Genomic DNA, 19,314 nt, shown 5'->3' on the forward strand with positions numbered 1-19,314 from the left:
AAAAAAAAAAAAAAATAAATGTATCAACTGTGTAAGGGTCTAGCTAGTCCTTGGCTCTGAAGGTATACAGATAAATTCAGCTGCAGACCTCCAGGGGTTCTTCATTCAGGACTCCAAAGTACAAGAATGGAGACAAGTGCCAGGTACAACTGTGGGTCAGAGGGAAGAGGGACAGATCCTGGCTAGGGATCAGGGAAGTCTTCAGAGTAATGGTGCTTAGTCTTTGAAAATATAAAATGGACACTGAGGAAAGAATTTGAAAACAAATTTTATTTCAGAATATTATGGGGTAGAAATATTGGTTACATAAATTGCTTTTGTATTGTTTGACTCAAAGTTACAAGTGTGTATTGTACCCGTTAGGTGTGAATTTACCCATCCTCTGCTTTCCCCTCCCACCAACTTGATTTTTTTTTTTTTCCAGTTTTTGGCCGGGGCTGGGTTTGAACCCACCACCTCCCGCATATGGAACCGGTGCCCTACCTTTTGAGCCACAGGCGCCACCCCACCAACTTGATTTTTGATGAGTGTTATTTCCATGTGCACATGTAAATGTTAATTGATTAGCTTCAATTTAATAGTGAGTACATGTGGTGTTTGTTTTTCCATTCTTGTGATACTTCAGTTAGAAGAATGATCTCTAGTTCTATCTGGGTTGTTACAGAAGGTATTAGCTTACCATTTTTTATGGCTGAGTAGTACTCCATGGTAAGTATATACCACATTTTATTAATCCACTCATTGATGGGCACTTGGGTTGTTTCCATGTCTTTGCAATTGTGAATTTTTTCACAATTAGCTATTTAGTCCTCTATAAGCCTTTAGAGGGACAGAATGTCAGGCCTAAATCCATATTCACCCAAGGAATAAACATTTGTGTGCAGGTATCTTTTTTTATGAAATGTTGTTTTTACCTTTGGGTAAATACCCAGTAGTGGGGTTGCTGAATTAAATGACAGGTCTACTTTTAGTTCTTCAGGATATCTCCAGACTACTCTCCATAGAGGTTATACTAGTTTGCAGTCCCACCAGCAGCGTAATGGGTATTCCTATCTCTCTGCATCCAGAAGAGAGAAGAATCATAGCATCAGAAAGGAAACACCAAATACTTCCAAGATGCAAGAAAACCTGAGGCTTCAGGAAAGCCATGGGCTTAGCTAACATTAGTGGTCCTGTCAACAATTTCCTAGGCACTTTAGGCTCCCCCCTCAAGTCATCTGTAACTTTAGGGTGACTTCTAAACAGAAGATGAAAATATTATTATAAAGTCCACTTAAATAAACCTCCTATATGAAATAGTCACCACTTTCCAATTTGTTGAAATAAGAGAGTCATAATATTTATCTCATCAAGGGGGTGTGAGGCTTGGTCAGGACTAATTTACTTCATTACTCCTTCTAGGGCACTTGGAAATTTATATAACCCCGTATATAGTCTGTAGCAACAGCCTTCATGAGGATTCGATGAGAAATAATATGAATGTGAATGTTTCCTAGAGTTTTCATCCTTCTTTGAAGTATAACAGCCTCCCTCTAGCTTCTCCAGCCCTCATGACGGGGCCCCAGTTACCGCGAGAGTTTCTCCCTCATCACTACAGAACCTTCCTTGCAGTAAGCGCTCTCACAGCTCCTCCTGCATCCTGTTCATCTACTTCCCCAAGTAGAACATGAACAACCAGAGGGCATCATCCATCTCTTATCTCTGACTCCCGCATCTAGTTAGCACAGTAACTAGCAGAGATGATTAAATAACGGTTTTTCAAAGGAACAAGTGCCCAAACCCTCTGTTCTTATTCCAAGGCAAAACCTAGCCTCCGCCCTCTGAGGATGTGGCCTGCCCCCCTGCTCTTCCTCGGCTGCCGCTGACCCTACCCCGCCCCTCATCTTTCTTACTAACCAAATTTCACTTAAGGCAGAGGTCCTCAACCTTGTCTGTATACTAGAATCATTTGGGAGAGCTTACAAATAAAATAAACACAGATGCCCTGCCCCACGGGCAGAGATTTTGATATAACTGGTCAGGGAAGGGCCCGCGCATTGGTACAAATGCCTCTGTGATGAGTCTAAAGTACAGCCAGGCTTGAGGACCACTGATTTTAAGGGGGTCCTCAAATTCTACCTCTTCCTGAAAAGAAGACTGCTGCTGACAATTCTGCCTCCTTTGGATTCAAAGTAATTACTGTTGTAACCATTCATTATATAATTCATCAAACACTGCCTTGTGACAGAACTTCAGAATTAGTTTGTTCTTTAATTCCTGCACTGGGGCGGCTCCTGTGGCTCAAAAGGGTAGGGCACCGGCCCCATATGCTGGAGGTGGTGGGTTCAAACCCAGCCTTGGCCAAAAAAAAAAAAAAAAAAAAAAATTACTGCACTGCATTTTGATTACGAGGGGGTATGTATGTGATTGCCCATACTAGACCAGAGGACCTGGAGGGCAGGAACTGATATGCCACTTCCTTGTATCCCCTTGCCATGTACTGGGTAGACCAAAACAGATTTTTGATGATTTAAAACAATGATAACCACAAAACCTAGTAGAGGCCATTTTATTTGACATGTCTTTGGTAAAAATAAAATGTTGCAGAAAGGGTGGGGTAGGATTGAAGCAGAGTTGGAAAAGAGTAAATAAAAGTCAAATGGAAAAAAAGTTAAATTAGTCCAAAAGAAAATGTTTCCCAGCTTCTTAAGAGGTTTTTGCAAACACTGAAGCAGAACAAACAAGAGAATTAACTTGGCTTGTGCCCTGATAAGGAGATTTCTTTCTTGGTATATAATTTTACTAAGTTTCCAGGGTGTAAAGAAAATAATCAGGCAGTGAGGACTCCTTCCTTTGGACTACACAGTTCAGCTCTTGGGTTAATCGGCTCGAAGGTCTGTGCAGCTTGACCTGACCCCTTTCCAGGCCTATGATCTCAGGCTAAGCCTCACATTCAAGAGCCCTGGTATAGAGATCAATGTCATAGAAACGGGATAAAACATAATCCCCCTCCCTTAACCTTGATCCCTTGGTGTAGTGGCCTTTGCTTGTAAAACAAAACAAAGAAAAACCCGAAAACCCAGCCCAACTCCTACCCCTAGTATCTTCTCCAAGTGGCTGGTGTCCTGGTGTCCGGCAGGTCTGACTACCCTAGAATGATCTAGGCATGTTCTCCTACTAAGTGATGCTATAGGAAAGTGCTCTTTGATGCAATTACCTAACGGCCTAGCTTTGAAATACTGTTTTGTGCACATATCCCAAAAGGCTTATCTTCACATGGCTTCTATGGTTTGTCATGAAATAAGATCACAGGAAAGACTCAGTGAATCACTAAGCACATCCTCTGCTACAGCAAGATAAGGTCATCAGAGAGAGACATGTTTTCTGTATCAAACTTTATCCTAGTTATGAGGCCACAAGTTTAACAACTGGTACCAAAAGGCATGCCTATTTCTACAGATTAATTAAATGTACGTTCTTTGCCTAGGTTGGCCATTTTAACACTGGTCACAGTTTACGTTATATTCTAATTATTGTCTGAAAACATGATTCAAAGGCCTTTAAATCTGCTCCTGACTGATTAGGAATGATAATAACACATTGTTCTTTGTAAATTAAGATAACACTGCTGACCTGTTTAATAGGATATGAGTTGATACACTGTCACTGATCTATCCACACTTTGCTCCTGGTTCTTCTTGTGACCTCGGCTTGCCTTTGACTTTATCAGCCAAAAGCCAAGAGACATCAACATCTTTCAGTCACCAGAGAGACATAAAATAATAGCATTTTTCCCAACAGATACTTCCTGTGGATGCTTACTGATTAATTTATTAAAACAAAAAGAAAATAAAACTGTAGCCCTCAATTCTTTATTTACTTATAAATTCCAAGTAGAATTTGTAAAACTAGACTCTGGGAGCCTTGAATTCATGACACCATGTATAATAGACCAAATCACAAACCCAGTGTGTTATGGTAAGAATGCTATCTAAAATCTAAAACAGAGATAAACTACTGGTTTTCAGGGATCCATGGAAATGGATGACTCAACCCTGATTCACAAGGAATTTTGCTTCCTCTGACAGAGTTTAGATAGGAGTGCTAGACAATCCTGAATGATGTGAAAGCTGAAACAATGTTTATTTAACATCATTTGCTACCTAGAGTACAAACTAAAGGCCATTACGTTCTCCAGGAATATTTTTGAATGTAGTCCACCAAAAAAGAGAAGTAATAGATTTAGAGCCCAGAATACCTGAGTCATCAGGGAATAGGTAGTGAGTACACCACGGCCTGAAAAGTCAAGAATGCTTCCCTGCATGGAAACAAGCTGCCTCGCCTTCTTAGGACATGGCAAACCAGGAAGAGTCCTCTGGTCTGTAAGCACGGACATGCAGGAAGTTAGGCCTGGGACAGGCAGTAGCTCACACCTGCTTGGGAAGAGTCCTGCCTCCTTGATAAAGAACCAATTTACCCAATGCATGTAAAGGCACCAGCACCCTTCCCACCATCTCCTCTGGGAAGAACCACCAGTGCAGGATTTCATGCCTTTTCAATAGCCTGAATTTGATACATATTTAGCAAGATGGGAAAATACAGGTTGTGAAGTCTGTCCTATCCAAAAAATCAGGATAGTCACTCTATCTTCTTCTTGCTACTGCTTTCAAGTCTGTCCACCCCAGCAGGAAAAGGTTGATGTTAAACATTAGAAAAAAGAAATCTTCCGATGATGAAATATTTTACCAAAGGGGTCAGAGAGTAATGTCTCTTTCTTTATAGTGTGGAGAGAAGATTTAAAAAAGGAGTATAAAGTCATCTTCCTGGGTGGAAGCAGGAAGATTCTCACTTGAGATCAGGACAGAAACTAAATAGTGAGCTCCGAGAAAGTCAGCATCCTTTTGGAGGTCTTTCTGGCATCATTCAGCACTTTACACTACAAGCTTCTGTCTGGCCAAAGGTTTTCAAAGCATACATACCCCAAGAAAAAGCACCATTGCCATTTAATTTATTACAAGTTAGTCCTCAACACATATCTAAGTGAACTCCTCACTTAGAGATGGAGAATTTGAGATCCCCTGGGGGTGGTCTTTGGCCATTTATGAAGGGGAAGGCTAACTCTGTGACATCTATTTGATATTGTTTTCCTGTGTGTGCAATGTCCCCCATTGGTGTTGGGGCAAGCAGGGAGGATGGTTTCTTTACGCCTGCCTTGCCAATGCTGGCCAAGGACAGAGAATGTGGCCAACACCTTTATTTAATTTATCTGTTTGTTTGTTTATTTTCAGACAGAGTCTCACTCTGTCACCCTCAGTAGTGCCATGGCATCATCATAGCTCACAGCAACCTCATACTCCTGGGCTCAAGAGATCCTCCTGTCTCATCCTCCCAGTGGCTGAGACTACAGGTGCCTGCCATGATTCCTGGCTAGTTTTTCCTTTTTTTTTTTTAGTAGAGACAGTGTCTTGCTCTTGTTCAGACTGGTCTCAGACTCCTGAGCTCACGTAATCCACCCACCTGGGCCTCCCAGAGTGCTGGGATCACAGGCATGCGTCCTGGCCTGGCCACCGCTTTCAGAAGACGCTCAGATTGCTGGCCTTCCAAGTCAGAGAACACAGTCAAAGCACTCACCTGTTTTCTCTCTGAATCAAGGTACTGGAGAATCAGCCGGGTGTTCACACTGTGACTCCAGGTGTTTCCTAGTGCAGCTGTCACACAGCTGGATCCACAAGTGTCTGAAATGAAACAGAACAAAATTGTGTTTACAGACGCCCTTTCTTATAATGGCATTTCACATCAAGTCCCATCATTACTCATTGCTCAGAGAGTACGCAGAGGCTCAGTTCATTACCACAGAAATTGACAAATTAGAGGAGGAGGAGAGGGGTTAAATATATGAGACTAAAAACTAAACACCATGGCTCGGCACTGGCAACTCAGTGGGTAGGGCACCGGCCACATACACCAAGGCAGGTGGCTTTGAACACAGCTGAGCCTGCTAAACAACAATGACAACTGCAACAAAAAAACAGCCAGGCACTGTGGTGGGCGCCTATAGTCCCAGCTACTTGGGAGGCTGAGGCAAGAGAATCACTTAAGCCCAAGAGTTAGAGGTTGCTGTGAGCTGTGACATCATGGCACTCTACCGAGGGTGACATAGTGAGACTTTGTCTCAAAAATAAATAAATAAACACTAAAAACCAGCATGGGTTTCCTTTAGTCTTGGTGAAAGTGACCACTACTGGGCTAAACAACAAGAGTTATATGTCAAGAGGCTGCAATGCAGGGCAGCTTGGAGCCACTGTTGTTAATCAGTCAAGCCACTCAACGTCTGTGGCAGAAAGGCATAATGCTATTCCATAGTACGAGCATTAAGAAATCGGTTTAATAGAGTTGTTAGACATCTTTAGCTTGATAAGTCTTAACTCAGTTTTATATATGCTGCCATTTCTCTATTGATAAGGAAAACTGAGTTAAGACTCTTATCAAGCTAAAAATGTCTAATAACTCTATTAAACCTATTTCTTAATGCTCATACTATGGAATATTATATATATTAGCTTCATACTATGGAATACTATATATATGTATATGTATATGTATGTGTGTGTATATATATATATATATAATGCCTTAGCCTTCTCAGCCCCTATATACACATTGAAAAATAAATAACTGAGATCTCAATAAGCCTGGGAATTTTGGACTGCAGGACTTAGCATCAGAAAGATTAAATTTGGGGTGACCTTGGTTCATCATGGATGCAATTAAAAACATGCAAAAATTTATGTGAAAATAAATAATCTACATTGTTCTGATCTGATCCCATCATTCTCCTACGTAAAATCCTTCCGTAGTCTTCTATGCCTGAGATAGACACTAACTCCTGAAGAATGCGTTCTGGGCACGCTGTCAGCTGCCTCTGCACCTCCCGCCAGCCTCAGCTCTCCCAGCTCACTTGCTGGATGGTCTCCCGTGACCTTCTGACTCCTCTGACCTCATTGTCCTTTTGTCAGCTGCTGATAAAGCCTCCCCCTTCCTTGGCATCCAATCTACTGGCTTCTTCCCTTCTCCTTTTACCATGTTCATTACTCCTTCCCCTACTCCACCTTTGTTCTCTCTTTCTTTTTAGTTGTGGGTGAACCTCAGGGAGTTGGGCAAGACCACATTTTTTCCTAATATCAAGTGCTTTTAATGGCTAGGAAAGTACTGTACATTAATGAAGAGGCCAGGTGTTTGTATATTAATATGCCACAATTCTTTACTACCACGAAGAGGTGAAGTCGCTTCCATTTTTCTTGAAATTCACAATGCTCTGTGTCTACCTTTTATTTTCTCCTTTTTGATAAAGACATGTTGATTGAGAAATATTTTCTGTTCTAGGAAAACCAGCACTGCAAGAGCAATAGCAACTAATTGTGCAAAACAGCGTCACTGAAACAACGTACCCATATCATACAATCCACCCATTTTAAGTGTTCTTCCACTGTAAGAACCGACTTCAGGAATTTTAGCCCTGTCAATTCCATATCTTCATACCAAGCTCTTATCTTTCCAAATAAATTCACTGCTCCTTCTTTGTTCCTTCTTTGGACTTCCAGTTAATCTGGTTTGAAACCTGTGCTCTACTTTTAAATTTCTCCTCCTCTCATGTTCCTCCTTTCTGATAATTGTGCTGTAGAATCCCACCTACTCCATCCCCTACCCTCCACCCCTCTTACCCCACCCATCGGCCCGCATTAGCTCTCTCCTGGGGTGACTGCTTTAGTTGGGCAGAGCTGGTGTCCGTGCTGCTGCCGCTTTCTCCCTGCTGAAGCCCGTCTCTGTTCACTGCCTCACTGACCTCCCCCCAGCTCCACTGCGCACACTGCCCTGCTCAAAGATAACTTACGTATCTACTATACTATACATTACACCCAGATGCTCACAAACTCTCGGCGGCTCCCAGTGCCTTCGGAGGATTGCAAATTCCTTACCTTGGCATTCAAGGGCCTTCTACCCTGTGCCCCACGTGTGGTTCCACGCTGCTCTCCTCTACTCCATTTCATATACTTTGGCTCCAACTGAATCATTTCTTCTGTGTTCCCTCCTCATTTGGAATTCCTCAACGTCCACGTGTCCCAAATCTACCTTGCCGTCAGTGCCACTCCCTCCGAGCCAACTTCTCCACTTCACAGAGACAGTGTCTCCCTCTTCTGAACTTCCATCATACTTAGTTTCCCTTTCTCACATTCCTGCCGTTGTCTATCCTGTGGCGTATTATTTATTTGCTTTTCTTATCACCCTTGACAAACAGTCATGCACCACAAACCATGCTCAGGTCCACAACAGACTGCATGTATGCCATAGCTCTGGTAACATCATAGCACAACTGATTACTCCCATGTTTGTGGTGATGATGGTGTAAGCAAACCTACAGCACTGCCAGTCATATAAAAGTATAGTACAATCGTGTACAGCATCTGATACTAGATAATGATGATAGGCAGCCATGTTAGTAACTTACGTAGCTACTATACTATACTTTTTATCATTATTTTAGAGTATACTTATTCTAATTATTAAAAAAAGTTAACCATGAAACAGCCTCACGCAAGTCCTTCAGGAGGTATTCTAGAAGTTGCACGAGATGGCAGTTCCATGCATGTTACTGCCAACCTGCCAGGGGAGGCGGAAGACAGGGATACCGCTGATCCTGACCCTATGTGGGCCGAGGTGAATGTGTGTAAACTTTTCTTAACAAAAGTTTAAAAAGCTAACAAAAATCTTAAAAATAGAAAAAAGCTTATAGAGTAAGGACATAAAGAGAAAATATTTTTGTACAGCTGTGCAATGTTTGTTATGCTGTTATTAAAAAGAATCAAAAAGTTAAAAAATATTATTTAAAAAGTTTATGAAGTAAAAAAGCATAGTAAGCTAAGCTTAATTGATTATTGAAAAATAACATATATATGTATATTAATTTTTATTTTTGGGCCGGGGCCGGGTTTGAACCCTCCACCTCTGGTATATGGGGCTGGCGCCCTGCTCCTTTGAACCACAGGCGCCTCCCTATATATATTTATTTTTTTGAGACAAAGTCCTACTCTCTCTCCTGGGTACAGTGTCATGGCATCAGCCTAGCTCACAGTAACCTCAAACTCTTGGGTTTAAGTGATCCTCCTGCCTCAGCCTTCTGAGTAGCTGGGACTACAGGTGCCTACCACAACACCTGGCTAGTTTTTCTATTTTTTAGTAGAGACAGGATCTTGCTCTTGCTCAGGCTGGTCTTGAGCTCAAGCTGGTCCTGCGCTCAAGCAATCCACCGCCTCAGCCTCCCAGAGTGCTGGGAGTATAGGTGTGAGCCACTGTGCTGGGCCTAAAAATATTTTTTATGAATTTAGTGTAGTTTAAGGGCACAGTGTCTATAAAATCTACAGTAGTGTATGGTTATGTCCTAGGCCTTCACATTCAGTCACCCCTCACTGACTCATCCAGGGCAACGTCCAGTCCCACAAGCTCCATTGCTGGTAAGTGCCCTATTCATGCGTCATTTTCATCTTTCCTACAACATTTTTACTATAGCTTTTCTACATTTTGATATGTTTAGATACACAAATGCCATTGTGTTATAACTGCGTACAGTATTCAGGACAGGTTTGCACCCTAGGAGCAGTGGGCTATACCAAATAGCCTACGTGGTGCTAGGTTTGTGTAAGTACACGCTACCTCGTTCATACCATGACAAAATTGCTTAAGATGCATTTCTCAGAATGTATCCCTGTGGTTAAGTGATGCATGACCGTGTGAGAAAGCCAAAGCCAAGTCTGATTTATGGAAGCATGCCTGAATCACTTAATGCAAGGTCTGAGACCCGGAGGATGCTTATAAACACTGATTAAGGGACTAATTAATCAGTTATCTCCACTAACATGTGAAGTATGTTATATACTTGTTTTAGCAGCAGGTTTACATTCTTAATTCTACCTTGCTTTAGCTAAAGTTAAAAGTTTACATTTTTCAAGTAAACTCTAGAAGCAAGTTGCTTAGATACCTGCTAAGTGATAGGATGAAGTGAGGCCGATCTTTAGTTTGCCAAGAAAAACTTACACCTAAATAATGAGAAGTTGCTAATTAATTTAATACTTAAAAAAGTTTTTTTGCGGGGGGTGATAAACTGTAAGATTTTCTCAGATCTAAAGAAAGACACAGGATATCTTGAGAAGTGAGAGCCACATTTGGGTTAGTAGAAACTATTTAAAGAACTCCATGTCACTGAATCAATGAGAACAGTATAAAAAAGTACTCATATACTTTGCTGTTTTCTAGACAGGGAAACTCAAATTCTAACAAAGGGCTATGAATGCAAATTTCCACGGGAAAGTTTCCAATGTAAATCTTAAATGAGCAAGCTTGAGGAGATAAATTTTCATGAGTGCTTACAAACATTAACCCACCTTGAGTGTAATAACAGCAAAGCCTTGACAGTTAATGATAATAAAAGACAATACTCTTAAGGACCTACATGAGTACACAGGGACCAGGTGAGCCCTTTATAGAGGGAGGGCTTACATCTTGTTTGAGCTTTATCTTTTAGTTACATCTTTTTTGATCTTCACAACACCTCTATGAAGTAGGTAATACTATCATCTCTATTGACAGACTGAGGCTGTGACCAACTAAGTCACTCTCCAAGGTCACATGGTTGCCTAAAAACACAGCCAGGTTCAAGATCAGGCCAACTGAGTCTTAACCATTACTCCAATTAGCTTTCAAGCTTATCATGTCTCTCAAGTCAAACAACCTGCTATTCTGCCAGTCCACAGGGGCCCCTAGTTGAGGCCTGAGAGCCCGAAGGCCCATCTCTGGGAGGTGTGTTGTGAGGGCCTTATCACTCATCTGAACTCTGCAAGTCACTCAGGCTCCACACTCAGCTTCCTCTGTTCTGATGTACAGTGATAACCCAGGGCAAGGGGTTTCCAGAAAGATAGCACATACCCTGCCTCGGCAAATTATTTACCCTCGCTCAACTGGCCCAGCAGCTGGATCCATGCAAATCCGGTGGCCTGGAAATGACCCTCTCTGTTAGACTAAAAATCTGGTCAGCAGTGAAAAGTTACTTCACCTCATAGGGTCTCAAGTATAGGGAAAACAACTAACGGGTGCTTACAGTGGCCGGCTCACTTGAGAGAGGGAGTTGGGGATGCTGTCAGTGATTGTAAGTGTATGAACTTATTTTCAACTACAAAACTTAGTGGTTTCTTAAGTCTTCTGGCTTCCAAGCATTCCTATGAGAGAGCTGGCATAAGTGATCATTAGTGCCATTTATGGGAAACTTAAGGTAGGAAGAATCTGCTTACTGGCTTTTCAGAAAAGGTGATTTCCTGCCCAATGACCTAATTGGTCAGGAAACAGATAAGTGAATTTTCTCTATGCTCATTTTAAACAGAAGTGATAAAAAATGGGGCACTCTGTCCTTTATGATGACTGTGATATTTAGACCTGCCGAGGCGGTATGACTTCATTGTCTGAAATTTGATTATTTCCAATACAAATAAAAACCAAATAAATGAACAGAGCTTTAAAAATATTTTCAGTTTTGAGATTTTTCCATTGTCATAGGATTGAGGCTGCCAAGGTATCTGGGTAAGCTACATAGTGCAAATCTATATAATTTATTCACACTGAAGTCAGAGCTCCTTATACAAGACTGTGGGAACATTTATTCCCCACTCTTTCAGAGACTCTGGCTGAGTCAAAGCATGTTCTCTTTCTGTGATTGCTAACCCATCTGTAAAATGTGAATAATAATTCTTGCCTCTAGGCAACCTAAAGTTCTCGGTGACCCTTAAAGGAAGACACTGGATATGTATAAATGACAGGAACAATGATGATCAAACACTGCAAAGAAAATTCTAGGGAGAAAAGAAGTTTGATCAGGATCTTCTATATTTTTTATTCTGCTAATAATAAGGCAAGATAGTAAAGCCTAGTTGTGAAATAGTTAGAACAACAGGATTTGGATTCTGAAATACCTTTCATGGCTACTATCTTTTGGATCCAATTCCCTACTCATCTGGAGTAGGAGTTGGTTATAAAGAGAAATTTTTTCACAGGCAGGAGCTCTCTCTCTGCTCTGTACACATGGGGTGTAGCCTTTGTGCAATCAGACTGGAGGAGGATGACCAGCTTGCTATGTAGCTTTGATTTCCAAAAGGTAATGGGCTCTGGTACCAACCTGTGTCAGTATTTAGAAAGGGCCTATTGGGGAGAGCCTCTAACGAGCAAGCTCCTCCTCTGAAAACATTTCAATTTATGACTCCTATGCTAAGCATTTCTGAGAGGTCAAATAGAATCGCTAGTGTACAACAGAAAAATGTTTGCCCCGTAGCAAAAGGGTCAACTTTAAAAGAATAGACTTTTCCAGGTGGTGCCTGGGGCTTAAGGAGTAGGGCACCGGCCCCATAGACCAGAGGTAACGGGTTCAAACCTGGCCCCGGCCAGAAACTGCAAAAAAAAAGAATAGAGTTTTCCATGATTGAAAAAAAGTGTGTGTGTGTCGGGGGGGAACAAAGCAGAGACTCCAAGAATAGGAATGGAGGGGAAGTAAAAGTTCATGGCCTTAGAAGACTGGACATTCTGGATACTTACTTCCTCCTCTGTCTTTAGATGAAAGGCAACTTATTGAGAGTAGAAAAAGTAAACTCGAAGAAAGGAATAAAAATATGTACAAATGTTTTCAGGACGCAACTACATCCAGGGAAGCAGATGTCTGTTACCACTAGAATTGACATTTTCTTTCTTATCTCTAGTCCTCACGTTCTGAAGCATGTTCTATGTAACGCATGATAGCCCACGGTCAGCTGCTGGCTGGGAGGTAGGACCCTGCAGTTCTATTTCTGACTCAGCTGTGGACTTTTAATGAGCCCAGGTGGGAGGAAGAGAGTGGTGCGAGAAATAACATCAGAGTAGGCCTTGGAAACGACCCATTATATCACCTCTCTAAGCCTCAGTTTCTTTATCCATGACAAAAGGGGTTGTTCAAAATAATCTCAAAAGCTCCTGCCTGTACGAAAACACTTTGAGTCTATAGTACTTTGGTGGCAAGAAATGAGTTCCTCATTCAGAAGCTCACTTTTCCCAGGAAGTCTGAGAATGCTGTATTGCACATGCCATCTTTGCATTGCTCTGCTCTACCCAGCACCCATTTACAGACATGTGGTCCTTTTTCTGACGCAGATTTCTCTTCAGACTAAAGATTTTCTTAGTCTATTCTACTTACTAAAACTTCCTGCTTCAGAATGTTTTTAAAATTGGATTATCCATTTGAACTGGAGAAGTGACTGAGAATCTTGGTTACCCCCAATCGAAAGATAAAGTAGGGGGAAGATTTAGATTTGCTTTTTTCCAAATTTCCAAGAGTAGTCTAAGTTGGTGGATCATCAGCTCTTATTCTATACAATGCAGAAAAAATTTAACAACCAAAGGTGAAGAGGATGAATGATTTATAAAAGAGGGAGACTGCCTAGAATAGGCTATTTTTGAAATAAAGATTCAAGATGACTTACAAGCTCCATGAGGCCACGAGGTAACGGTGTCAAATAAAAGAGATGTGACAGCTCAGACATCTACTCCCCAGCAAAAGTGACTTCTTTGGGGGCTTATGGTTCACTAACTGAACCTGTGAACCAGCTGTATTTAGTGTGCACTCTACTGCCTCAGGTCTCTAAAATTGACAATGGTCTATAGGTCAAGTTCCAACGGAAGTGATATTTCTGACCTAGCTCTATTAATAGAGCACTGGAAAAAACCCCTCAGCTGCAATGGCCCAGGGACCACACGCTATCTATTAAGTAAGTAACCACAGTATCTGTGGTACTATTTTAGATAAAACAAAAAACAAACAAAAAACCCCCAAAACTTTGTTATTTAGAATTTTGTGATTTTTGAGAATCTCAAAATATTTTAAAACTATTCATCTTCTTTTAGAATTGCAAATAAATTATCTGAAGTGCAAACCCATATAATAACTGCCTCTCCCAGTAGCACTACCTGCCCACTGAGGAAGGCATTTGGTCTATTAAAGAATAAGGCTGCTTTATTTACTTTATAAAATGTGTTACTGAGGAAGGTAAGAAATGTGAAGCAGCAGACAGGAGAAGATGGGGCAATCAAACCTCTGGAATGCAAGAGGTAGTGGTGGATTAATCCTCCACAGCAGAAGACGGGGCAGAGCAGGGTGAGCTATGAGACTAGGTTAGAGACTTGTGCATTAGCGCCAATCCTTCAAATAACTCCACTGCCTTCTGCCTGGGGAGAAAACATAATACTGCAAGTTTCTCACAGTGTTGCAGTGAGCATGTAAGTATCATCCAACGAAGATACTCTAAGAAATGAAATGAAGACATATTAACAATTACACTGAGATAACAAAGATAAACTGGAATCATTCTGGGAAAATCCAGGTGTATGGTCATCCACACCGATACCACATGGGAACATACAGAATCAGGGTGAGGATACTCACTTTATAAGAAAAATGTCAGTCTGGAACTGTCCCATTTGCCAACCAAAAGTTATTTATATAGGGGCTATTGCATAGGGTTTCTCTACTGTTTGCAGTGACGATCATCAAGGTCCTCAAAGATAGTGAGGAAACAACAGCAGGCTTGAGAAGAACTGAACTAGAAGTCTGAACAGAAAGACGCAACCTCCTCCCGCCAGCTTAGCTCCCAACATTCTCCAGGAGGTCTTATCCCTAAACATTTCTCCATTAATAAAGTTTTCCTCCTGCTACCTTCTATTTAAGGGGGAAAATATCCTGAATGATGACCCATAGCTAAGTTTTTTGACCTTTTGGAAACAACTTTTTAATTAAAAATAAATTCATTCATTGAAAACACACAACTCCCTTCAATAAATACTAGCAAAATAAAAGAAAGAAAACAAAACCTCAACCATTTAAGGAAGTCCATAGCACTCTCTTTTTGAAATTAGGTTTCATTCAAGATAAGCCAGGAAGATGTTTACTGAAAAGTTGTTTTTCCCCAATACAATGCTCCCTATCTGCTCACTGTGAATTTCTCAGATCAAACTAATCAGCTGTCCCGGTAGGAACTTGGCTGTCCTGCCCTACTGTAGACGCTGAGGCAGCAGCAGGATGCCAGAGTGGATTCTAGTAAGCTTTGTGTATCACACACAGTCATCATCTTATTTTGATCACTTGATACTTGTTTCAGGCAACACTGGCTGAAGCAAGAGAAATAGAGCTGCCCATTCTGAACTCAGATTAGGTATCCCCTTAACTGTCGGAAATGTACATTCAGCAAGCTGACTTTGGAGAGAGCTAAAATCCTTTATTAAGTCACTCTTTCTGGGGAGACTGACACTCTAGTGAAATAATGTGGTAGCCTTATATATCTAAGGAAGCAGTTTGGACAATGAGAAAGCTGGTGACAACCTACTTGCCTGAAAAGAAAGGGGATGCACTTATGGTTATGAGATCTGCTTTCGGGAAATCAGCTCCCAAAGCAAACCCAAGACTGGGAAAGGTCCTTTCCTGGGGCTACAGCTGATAAAGACGCAGGCCAGGATAAGCCACTCTTGCCCACATCGGATCCCTGGCTATTTGCAAGCAGTAAGGACAGGAGAGGAAAAGAAATGCTATTGTTTATTAGGAAATATGGTCTTGAAGAAAAATATTTCTGTGAAAACATCAGTGGCTTAAAAAACCATTAATGCAAAAAGACATTTCAACTAAATGCAATGTCTAATCCTGGACTACATCCTGGAAAAAATTGCCATAGAGCACATTACTGCGACACCAGGCAAAGTTTGAATACTGCCAGCATATTAGATAATAGTATTGTATCAATACTAATTTCCTGGGTGAGATCATTGTATGGTGGTTATGTAAGAGAAGTTCTTGTTTTTAGGAGGAAAATACTAAAGTATTTGGGGATGGAAAGTTATGATATCTATAACTTATGCGCAAATGGTTCTGCAAAAATAAAAATTAGTAATTAATATTATAAAAATAAATTGGCAACAAAAATAAGCTAGAGAGATAAAACAAATGTAGCAAAATATTAACAGTCTAGGTAAAGAGTATCTAGGGAGTTCATTGCACTTTTCTTGGAACTTTTCTGTAGGCTTGAACTTTCCCCTAATCCCTCAAAAAAATTAGTATGACAATGTACCTCAACCTACCCTGAAAGATGACTGCGTCAGTGACACAGGATTGGACCCTTAGAGAAATCACAAGGGCATTGTCTCATATGAGTGTTCTATCCATCAGATCATCTGCTAACTATTAAAAATGCAGAACCCTAGTTCCCATCCCAAACCTAATGAATCAGGATCTCTTTCTGGAGGTGACACCTGGGAGTCTGTGCTTTTAAAACTCTTCTAGATGATCCGTATATATACCAACATTTGCTGGGCATGGTAGCTCATGCCTGTAATCGCATCACTCTGGGAGGGGAAGGCCGGTGGATTGCTTGAGACTGGAAGTTGGAGACCAGCCTGGGCAAGAGCGAGACCCCATCTACTAAAAGTAGGAAAAATTAGCTGGGGGTTGTGGAGGGCACCTATAGTCCCAGCTACTCAGGAGGCTCAGGCCAGAGAGTCACTTGAGCCCAAGAGTTTGAGGTTGCTGTGAGCTATGCTGGTACAGCACTCTAGCCTAGGGCAAAAGAGTGAGACTGTCTCAAAATAAATATATACATGCATATACTCATACCAACATTTGAAAAGAAAGATCATATATTAGGCATTTGCTGTTTTGCTTGCAATTGTAGACTCCTCAGGCTCTAGTACAATCATGGATGCATTTGGGTGAGAAAGTCTCCCCCTAGTATATTATGATGTGGCTCCTATCCTTTTCATCTAGGAAGACGGCATTCTGGAGAATGCCCTTTGGCCCAGTTTTTAAGATTGACTTAATCCCCTATCCTTTTCCCCAAGGGAACAGAGAGGTGTAAATGCTCTTTAGAACTGCCCTAATCCCTCTGGGGCAGTTGTCAGAGGAGCCAGCAGAAACATTAACTCAGAAAGGCTTGGTGGAAGAGGGGCAACTGACAGCCTGAGGCCTGAAACAGGCCAAGGCTGGTGCAGGGAGGGTCCTTACTCAGAGACCCTCAGTGAGGCCTCGCCTTAGTCATGCTCCTTGACCTGCATTTCTTCAAGGCAGTAACCATAGTTCAACTTTCAGAGTTCAAGCTCCCTTTGCTTCCTTGGTGAGCACAGGAACGGTGCACAGAGAACCAAGCAGGCAGGAGGCACATGTCCCCCAGGGGCTTTAAAAACTCCAGGTGCACAAGCCGGTCTGAGGGAATTTAACGTACTGTGCTTCCTCGGATCCCTGACATGGGTACGATTGTTATTCCCATTTCATGGCCAAAAAAGTGACTTGACCACCGAAACCCACCTAGTCATAGGCACAGATGGGTCAGAGTCCCGGCTCCCTACCACTTCTGACTCCCTCCATTCCACCATCCAGTGCCTTCCTTGTGGCATTGCCGTTGTGGAGAACACTCTTAATTACCACCTTGCCCGGAGTGTGAAGATTTATTGTTGTACTTTCCTCCCTCCCATCTCCAGTGCCTCTTTGGGAAGGAAAGGCAGGATGATAGGGATCAGCGCAGACCCAGACCGTGCTGTGTGGGAGCGAGTGGAATGCTGCCCCTGCAGCCTCTGAGAAGGGGGCAGGGAACAGGGAGAATGTGGAGGAGTTGGTGAGGCCAGCCCAGCCCAGCCCAGCCCAGCCCAGCCCAGCAGGCTGGGCTGCCTGAGTTTTAAACAAGAGCCCAAAGCATTTTCTCTTTTTCTTTTTTTCTTTTAGAGACAGTCTTATTTTGTTGCCCTCGGTAGAGTGCCGTGGTGTCACAGCTCACAGCAACCTCCAGCTCTTGGGCTTAGGCGATTCTCTTGCCTCAGCCTCCTGAGTAGCTGGGGCTACAGGCGCCTGCCACAACGCCCAGCTAACCCAAAGTATTTTCATTTTCCCACTCTGGGGAATTCGCTTTGGTTGCCCAGGTCCTGTGGAACAGTTGGCGTTTCCTTGACCATCTGGGCTTCCCAAGGCAAGATGAGAAGAAACTGTGGCACTTCTGCTTTAGGAGGCCTGACCTCACACAAGGGATGTCCCCATGGCCACCTCAGCAACTAAGGCTTGCAATAAACTAGAGTCATGGATGGAGGGAAACTCCATTTGTGACAGGAATTCACAGCTCACAAGTTTCAAGGTCCAAACCATGTGCAGACCGCCAGCATGTGGGGTCCTGGGCGGTGGGGAGGGACCTTACTTTAACTTCCTCAAGTGTCCCTTCCCACCAGGGTCCCGGTCCCAGAGAGGAACAGTCAAGTACTTTCAGGCAGCGGCCTCATGGCAGGAGAGGGAACTGGTGAGCAAAACGTGCTGACCCCAGCAGGGCTATTTTAATTGAGGGGAACTGGTTTGGGTGGCAGGAGGCAGTCAGTACACAGCTGCAAAATATGAATTCCTAAGCAAAGCAATTTCCTTCTTCCTGGAAGGCCAATGTTTATCCAGAAAGGGAATAGAACTATAGATTTACTGAAAAGACCAGCATCAGCAAAGTGATCAAGACCACCAACTCTGTGTAATGTGCCCCACATCTCAGACGTCAGTTGACATAAGACATTACAGTAAAGAATTATGAGGTAACATTTTGGGGTTAATTAGTATGTTGTAGGTGCTAGGCAAAACGCCTCACATGTGTTATCTCCATGAGGGAGCTACCATTATCATACCAATTTTCTAGGGAGGGAAGCTGAGCTATAAAGAAAGTGAGTTGCCCAAGGCCACCTGGCAATGGCAGAGCCAGGATTTAAACCCTGAAGTCTGACTTATTATTTTTCCTTTCGGACATTTAGAAACTATTACAACTGACCATTTGTCCTCTTCTCTGGGAGAATTCATGAGATTCACCCCTCCTTCCTTTTTCAGTTACCCCATTCATTTTCTTTTCTTCACTGAGTTGTAATATTTAAGTTCTTTATTCAAAGTCATCTGTGCCTTTCTAGAAAAGCATATTTTAATAATGTTCTCTCCCTATTGTTGAAAAACTCTTAGTCATATGATAGGTTTCTAGAAATTGAAACCAAAGAAAAATAAATCTCCAGGTTTTCTCTGACTGAAAATATGTAGAGTAGCCCCAGTTGCCAAAATCATGACTGGCTTTCCTTCTACAACTATAATCTCCACATCTGGTTCATCTTCTTTGCCAGAAGTACGTGATCATGTATCTTTCTATATCGTTGGCTATTTCCATATTGCATGACATTTCTAAGTAGAATTGCTGTCTTAATCATTACAATCCTAATGACAATTACATT

At 42.1% G+C, this 19,314-nt stretch overlaps 1 protein-coding gene across 1 annotated transcript in view; it reads right to left on the bottom strand.

Moving 5' to 3' along the window:
* Positions 1 to 19,314, bottom strand: part of RAD51B (RAD51 paralog B) — a 647,586-nt gene that overhangs the window by 52,671 nt on the left and 575,601 nt on the right. The window contains exon 9 of the mRNA XM_023517631.1: positions 5,611 to 5,714. Coding sequence (XP_023373399.1) covers positions 5,611 to 5,714 — 104 coding nt within the window. The remainder of the gene's footprint in view (positions 1 to 5,610; positions 5,715 to 19,314) is intronic.

The sequence above is a fragment of the Otolemur garnettii genome, unplaced genomic scaffold, assembly GCF_000181295.1.
Source record: "Otolemur garnettii isolate 467f Iridium unplaced genomic scaffold, OtoGar3 scaffold00115, whole genome shotgun sequence".
In the NCBI taxonomy this organism is placed as follows: Eukaryota; Metazoa; Chordata; class Mammalia; order Primates; family Galagidae; genus Otolemur; species Otolemur garnettii.